The 8,191-nt window shown below is 42.9% G+C and overlaps 1 protein-coding gene across 1 annotated transcript; it reads right to left on the bottom strand.

Moving 5' to 3' along the window:
* Positions 1-4,717: 4,717 nt before the first annotated feature.
* LOC141845128 (LOB domain-containing protein 6-like) lies at positions 4,718-6,101 on the bottom strand. The gene is made up of 2 exons (XM_074733177.1): positions 5,195-6,101; positions 4,718-4,893 (listed from the first exon to the last, which is right to left on the bottom strand). Exon 1 carries the CDS (start codon positions 6,053-6,055, stop codon positions 5,216-5,218), a length of 840 nt encoding a protein of 279 aa, XP_074589278.1. The 5' UTR covers positions 6,056-6,101; the 3' UTR covers positions 4,718-4,893; positions 5,195-5,215.
* Positions 6,102-8,191: the final 2,090 nt, after the last annotated feature.

The raw sequence follows: 8,191 nt of genomic DNA, 5'->3' as shown, positions 1-8,191 counted from the left end.
CTCCATTTGCTAACTAGTTGGCCAAGAATAGGGGACGATTGACTTGATAAAAGAATAATGGGGCTTCCATCCCATATGAGAAGTTGGATATTGTTCAAAGAAGTGACACGAAGCTCCTAGGGTAAAAGAAATAGTGAAAAACCTTTGGACTAAGCGAAATTTGATATAGCTGAAAGACAATGGCTACGATGCAAAGAAGTCGAAAAGAATTAGAAGCTAACTGTTGTAAAGGGATATGGTAATACTTGAAAATATCACAAAAGAATGTAGGGATCGGAAACCTCAGACCACCCACCAGTTGGTCATAGAAGAAGGCGGTGAAGTCGATGGGCCGCAGATAAGGTCGTTGGTCTGATGTCAACACTCGAACTCGATGGTCATGGGGTATTTCAACGCATTGCCTTAGTGCTTCCCTATCGTCCTTAGTGTAGGTCGACAGGGTGGACTCATACCAAAATGAAGAAGGCTCGTTGAAAGTCATGGTTGATATCACAAAACAGTTAGGGAAGACTGAAGACTTACAAGGAAAGGTCGTCGGAATCCGAAGGAGGCAGAAAGACAAGGTTGAAGATGGAAGCATTGACTAAATCGACGCTCTCCTCTGTAAACCCTAATAAAGCCTCATCCCCTCAACGTGGACCATTCAATGCAAAACACGAAAGGGCAGGCTACTCGATTGAGCCATAGGATCGAGCCACAAGATTTGCACGATCTCCGCCATCAAGTCAGCTTGATCTCCATGATGGCCCCAACATGTGGCGAAATATGAATTTGTCGGCCACGGTACACCAATCACGTGCTCAATGTGCAATTGTGCATTGCGCATATTGCCTATCGCGATTTATCTTTTCTGATTCCTATGTCGCAGATTATCGAGGAGTTGAGCGTTGATTCTGCTGTCACTTCAAGCTAATATTCATGATTATCTCAGCTGTTATGACCATCCGAGTATGCCTGCATTAATACCGAGCCATGCCAACCACACACATGTCCAAATCACGATTAGACGCATCAACGGTTTTAATTATTGGTCAACATCTTTTTGAAGTTTATTCTCCCCATGTTATAGGCTCTTGATACATCAAGCAACGACTTAACTAGTCGTTGGCCGCCTGGACTTTACTCTCTCTCCTCTCATCGATGAGGCTGACTTGACACAATAGTCTAGTTAGTCGGACTTCAACCTCCTACGACTAAATTTGGTGGGGAGACTTATGACACGGGGAAGATAGTTGTCCCACATGACATAGTCAAGTCAAAAATAAAGCTGAGTGCAAGTCAATTAAAGGGGGGCTTGAGTCAAGTCAAACTAAGTTCAAGTTTGATCAAACCATGGACCCCAATCCAAGACCCGGTGAGTCATATGTAAGTCAGGTCCGATTTCAATCTAACTCTAATTCGACTCGGAGGTGATCTTTCCACTCTAGAGCGAAAGCTCGACTCCATGGTTCTCGACTTCTTGATGCCCGACTCCACTGTTCCCGACTCTTCGACACCCGACTCCACTGTTCCCGACTCTTCGACACCCGACTACTTCGATAACCCACATCTTGAGTACCTTCACGTCCGAGTGGGGAAAACGTGGTTAACAAAAGAGGTAGAGAACGCAGGACGACGTGACATCCCCTCAACCAAAACATGGTTAATAGAGGACACAGACAAGGGAGGACGTGACATCCCTTAACTAGAATGTGGGTAGCTAGAGGCGTGGGTTTCATCTCCCCCTTCAAGGAGCTAGTATAAATAAGGCTCCACTCTCCACTTCCACTGACACAAGTACACAAAAAAAAAGATTTTTTTTTTATTTACTATTTATCTTCCTCTTTATTCCTCGATCATCAAGATCTAATTTGAATGTCAGAGTGATCGTGTCAATGTATATCCTCCATTCTAACTCTCTTTTTTACTGTCTTAGAGGTTCGTGCACCCTAGCTTGTTTAAAATCACCTTGGTGGAAGCCAACCCAATCTATATCTAGCCAATCAAAAGTAGTTGATTGTAAGCATTTTGCTGAGTCTTCCCATCCCTTGATCTCGGATCAGATCATGCGATAATAATTTTAATTAGAGATATTGTTTTTATTAATTTGTGGTACATATTTTTTTTCATGGTTTCATTAATATTAAGATTATAAAAGAAGTGTTATGTTAATATATTTTTTAGCTTTCAATTAATAAAATAATTAAGTTTGAATTTGTATGAGATTCTTTCAATTAATAGTTTGTTTGTAATTTTTTTCCCTAGTTTTCCATGTAATTAATATCTTTGTTACTAATGAAACTGACACTTAAATTTAAATAAGAATAACAAAATACAGATATCTTATATTTTAACATCTATTCAAAAACTTCAACAACCATACCTCACACTCCTAAGAATCGACAATGTTTTTTTTCCTGTCATTAACTTTCAAAGCTGCTAATCCCAATTATCAAAATATATTTAAGAACTAATTATACGCCTTACTGCTGTTTAATTATGATATTATTATATGTTTTGTCGTATCCTGCGAAGGCTAGGAACTGTTATGGTCCATCCCTATCACCTATACCCAACCGTGTCTAAGACCTAAGGGGTTTGTAAGTGCGAGTTGCACACGAAACTTGGCTATAACTTCAAGCAGAGTTCTACGAGCTCGGGACGCCGAGTCGAGGTAATTAGGTCGTCAATTTTGAAGACCGAGAAAGATGCTTGGGATCATGGGATGTCAAGCACTTCGAGGGCTGAGGAGGGTGCTCGAGTTGTCGAGCACTTTGAAAACTAGAATGAGAACTCAGACTTTTAGTTCTTTAACAATCAAGCACTTTGGAAATGTTGAGTACTATAAGATTCAGGAGATCTATTGGTATCACATGTCTCGATGCATGGTATAATGATAAAAGATAGCTCTCGGGACACAACTGAGTTGGTTACGACGCAGCAAAGTTACAAAAGATGGCAAGGATTCGAATTCTGGTAAAGTCAGGTAATACCCTCCTGCGTCATGATCAACTGCAGTTCCTCGATTTACCTCATCACATATAGTCGTGAGGCCGATTGTATGGGACCGCTAAGATGGCAAATTCCACATTTTGTAGAAGATGATAAAAGATTAAATATTTTTCTAAGTAATTAGAATTCAAAATCTACACAGTATATGATACTAGAAGGTCATGTTAAGAAATTATTTCGTTTTCTAAATTTATTTAATGGATAAAATATAAAATCAGATTATTCATTTCAAAATTAGTGATATAAATTGGATATGTAATTTATAAAAATATATATCGATATGAGAATTATTATTCAGAAGACAAAATCTATTGTTATAAGTTTGTCAACGTGATGTCAATTAAATAAAAAAAATTTTCCCCCTCACGGTCTTTTAAACTAATACGTTGGATACAGACATGTACTCTCTCCTCTGCCTTCGGATTCCAATCAATGACATCGCCTGACAAGGAGGAAGGCAGACAGAAAGCATGTATTTAAAGTCTCTCCCCCCCTCCCCCTCTCTCTCCTCTCTCTCTCTCTCTCTCTCTCTCTCATAATAAACAACCCACAACGCAAATAAACAAACCCTCTCCTCGTCCCTCCCCTTCCCTCCCCTTCCTTGGAAACCGTGCAACTCCTTCGCCAAACTCCAAGACGAAGGAATGGTCAAATACGAGTGCTCATGGTCTTGGCACCGTCCCCATTAATACCTTCCCCTTCCCCTTCCCCTTCCCCTTCCCCTTCATTCATTGCTGATCTTACTCTCACTTTAATCCATCTTAATTATCGTAAATCTCTTCAAGAGTTACTTTGACTTACAATAATTAACGTTGCAGTAATGGTAGCATTGCCAAGAGGACATATGCACGTTATATATATATGTTAGGGGGGAACCATGCATGCAAGAGGACAAATGCATGGATGAAAGCATGTGTCACATCCACGGCTCCTCTTCCTCCGGCGGTGGGAGCCACCTCCGGCGGTGGAGCCACCCGCTGAGGTGGGCACAGCAGTGTGCCCAGACAGGAGACGTGAACGGTGGTGCAACTTCATTTAAGAATCCACAAAGTCATCATTGCTCCTCTATAATTATTCATATATATATATATATATATAATCAATGTGTATGTATATTAATATATAAATATATTTCCTACTCTCTCCTCTCTTCTCCTCTCCCTGCGCAGCCTTTAATACGTTGCAAACTTTCTCCTACCAACTTTGCCAAATCTCCCAAAAGGTGCTGGTCATTGAGAAATCAAAAAGGTGCAGGGATGATGAGGGTTAGGATCTCGAGACTGCAATGGGTAGTGCACCGTTGCAGTAGGGTTTCCCATTTGACCTTCTTGGGATTCCAATGACAAAATCGCAGCAGATCCCCAAGGAAAACAAAGGAAAGGAAAGGAAATGATGCATGTGTTCAAAGAGGAAAGACACAGCGGATATACTTTATGTTTATAGGGATCGAGTCCTTAAATCTATCCTTTTTCTTCCCTACTCTACAGTCAACCTTAAGGTTAAGGTCATATATAAGTATATATACATAAAAGAAATACACATATACACGTGCATGTGACTGCCTTTTCAACCTCAACAGAAAAAAAATTCAAAATAAATAAAGGTAATAATCTGATGAAATATATATATATATAGGAAATGGCTGATAATAAGAACAAGCTAAGCAGTACATGCAGATTGTCCAATTAACTGTGGATATATAGAAGTGATATATATCTATCAGTCCTCGGAACAAAAACATTTATAAATCATGTAGCAGATCATATATTAAAGGACGACAATTCCGTTCTTTGTAGTTTGACTAAATATGATAAGCCAGGACATGTTCTTTGTCAGGATGTGTTTCTATGTCACTCCCTCCAGCAAACCAAACCATGCTCCAGATGTTTAATCGACCTGCAACTGATCAGACACACAAGAGATAACTTTTTTTCCAGGAAATAGATAAAAACATTTGACTGCACACTCGATTCGATCGATCTCCCTGATGAACTAGGTTATTGATTATCAGATTAAGGCATGCGAAATGAGCAACGTAATAAAGTTCTAGTTTTTGAAATAAATAGATAGATGTTGATTAATCAAGAGAAGAATATTATTGTGGAATTTATTTAGGGGATTAAAATAAAGAGTAGGAATTGAAATAGGTTATGAGCAATTTGAAGTGATCTCATCAAATAATATGATTTCGCAGTGCACTAACCTTTTCGATCAGGAAGGATGGCTACATGGATCCGACGCTCGAATGCTCATCGCCGCCGGTGGCGCTCGGCCGCGAGTACTGGCCCCCGCCGAGCAGCCCGATGGTGGCTGGCGAGGCGGCGGCGGCGTTCATTGCTGCCGCGAGCCCCGCGTCGTACGCTCCGTTAGCAGTGTCTCCGAGCCTGGCCGCCAGCAGATCCGCGTCGGCGTGATGGTTGCGCAGCATCATGATCTGGTGGCTGGCGTTGTGGTGGTGGCTGATGCCGTGGGCGGCGGCGTGCGGGATGTCGCGGCAGAAGTCGAAGCCTGTGGTTGCGCCGACGAAGGGGAGGGCGGCTTGGTGGTCGAGGAAGGAGGAGGGGTGTTGGGCGGCGGCAGCGGGGGAGTGGGAGTGGGAAGAGGCTGCTGCTGCTGCTGCGGCGGCGGCGGCAGCGGCGGCGGCTGACTGGTACTTGGAGAGCTCGGACTTGGCGCGGCTGAGGTCGATCTGGAGCTGGCGGAGCTGGTGCTGGAGGATGGAGATGACGCGGACGCAGCCGTAGACGGGGTCGAAGAGGCGCATGTCCGCCTCGTAGGCGAGCGAGTTGACGGCGTCCTCCCGCTGCAGCGGGTGCAGCTCGTTGAGGAGCTTGGTGACGTTGCTGGCGCCGAACACCCGGTGCACGTGCACGAACTTCTGTGGCTGGTCCGGCGGGAAGTAGGGCGCGAACACGCAGTCCGGTTGGCACTTCCGCCGCAAGAACTTGCACGCCGCGCACGGCGAACTGGTCGAAGACGCCGCCGCCGCCGCCGCCGCCGCTGTCGCCGACCTCGACGACGACGACACCTGCACAACCGAAGACGACGAAGACGACGCCGCCATTCGATCTCCCGCCGCCCTACTACCTCCACAAACCGATCGAGTTACTCATATACAGATCAACCGCCCCAGCGATCATATATATGGAAACATCTAATTCCTTTTGTTTCCTAAAAAGCAATAAAGAAGAAAAAGAAGGAAAATATTTCGCTGATTTTTTTCTAATTACGCAAAAAAGACAGAAACAAGAAATAAAGATACGAGCCTTGAGCGGATCTCCGCCGATCGAGGAAATTAAAAAGAAACAGAGATCTCTTTTCTAATTACCAGTCAAAGAAACTAGCTAGGGTTTTCAATAACCCTGGAAGGGTGCATGATGCCATGCTATTTTGGCGTGTTAATTGAAGGACAAAACCCCAAAAAAGAAGTTGAAGAAAAAAAACACTAAAAAGCCACAGTTTTGAGAAAAGCTTCGGACGAAGCAGCGGAAAGATTGCTGCTGCGCATCCATTTTGATGAGTACCTTTCTCTTTAATTCGACGCAGGCAGGCAGGCAGTCAGGCAATGAGTCAGGCAATGATCCGTGCCTTCTTCCCTCCTCCTCCTGCTCTCAGTTCCCCTTCCTCCCCGCCGACCGCCGGAGGCCGGCAACTGCGAACTGCGAAGAGAGAATTCGAGAGAGAGCGGCAAAGAGGCGGCGGAAAAGCTTTGATGAGGTAGGAGGCGAAAGGGCAGATAATTTAAGAAGGTGGTGTGATTGATGTGGGGAGAAGAAGGTGAAAGATAGTGGCGATGTAAATCGTCGGTTAATTCCGGGTGGATGTCGGAGACAATTGATGTGATTGAGAGAGAGAAAGAAAGATGGCATGAAAGAAAGAGCATGTCTTGATTTGACCCTTCCTCTGCAATTCAATTTACTGCCTTCTTTTATTTATTTTAATTTTAATTTTTATATTTTTATTCAATCCTTCAACTCCTCAGGCCTTCTCTCTTCTCTCTTCTTCTCTCTTCTCTCTTTAAGGAAGTTTATTCCCATTCACAGGCAGAGACTGCAGATGTAATAAATCGCCTCAGATGAGATATATTAATTCTCATGCATTTGAAGTTGAACCTCTCCATCTTATTTTACTGTTCATCTTTTCTTCATGTAATTCTCGTGGGTAATAAGAAAATAATTCTAGGGCATCGTTGGACGTATCACATCAGCACTAAATTGTAGGTGAGCAATTAGGTACCGTTAATTAATTACGCATTCAATTCATTTGACATGAATGAATCCTAAATGGTGCAATCAATTTGTTTGTATGGTTCATGCGAAGAAGGCTAGCTTTGTAATGGTTTGTCCATCGGAGATGCCAACTTGGATGCTCTTAGTTCACACATTGGGGTGTTTTTTATGGATCGAGCTAGAGAGCCATGATTTCCCGATCGAGATATGTTTCTCGATCGAGAGATAATTAATGCATTGAGGACAAGACGAGCACGAGCAATAATTTCTCTATCTATGTGTGCTCGGCCGGTCCTCGGTATATTAATGGTGGTGTTGGTGATGGACCCGTGCGAGCCCACTAGCAACGTTTTAATGTTGTAGGTCGATAATGGACCGGTGGCGACTTGCTCGGTGGGAGCATACATGAGTCTAAAAGTTTGTTGTAGGGTCGATAACACAATGATTTGGGAGAGGCAAATTAAATTTAGGTTAAAATTAGTAAGGGAAATGATAAAATGAATGACAAGCTCCAATATAAGCAAATGCCTTGAAAATGGATACATGCACCTACATGAATCATCCAATTTTAAACAAATCATGAGTTTGAAACAAAATAAATAAATAAATCTTTAAATTATTGTGTTAGATGTGGAGAAGTAAGGAGAAGAAAAACTAAAAGGGATAAGATTGTCATTATCTTCTTCACACTCACACCCCCATCCATGTTCATGCTCATATTGTGGTCACACCCAATGTTTACAGGAGTTGAGCTCAACATTGCACTCGTGCTCATGCTAAGGTCCCACTCGACATTCACATTCGTGTCTACTTTGCGGTCATGTTAGAGCTTACGCCACACTCGGGCTCAACGTCCACTGCCCCAATCGATCTTGCATCATGCTAAGCTCCACTGTGGATATAAGTAAAATTCCCACGGTCTCAACTAGAATATTATGTTTGCATTTTGCAACTCCATTTCATATTTTAGA

Source organism: Curcuma longa, chromosome 14, assembly GCF_044706935.1.
Source record: "Curcuma longa cultivar G26 ecotype Majalengka, Jawa Barat chromosome 14, ITB_CL_G26_1.1, whole genome shotgun sequence".
NCBI lineage: Eukaryota > Viridiplantae > Streptophyta > Magnoliopsida > Zingiberales > Zingiberaceae > Curcuma > Curcuma longa.
The sequence above is the reverse complement of the archived record's forward strand: the minus strand, read 5'-3'. Positions and strand labels throughout refer to the sequence as shown.

Coding starts and splice junctions, on each gene's coding strand:
- LOC141845128 (XM_074733177.1), bottom strand. CDS start 6,055: ATGGCGGCGTCGTCTTCGTCGTCTTCGGTTGTGCAGGTGTCGTCGTCG.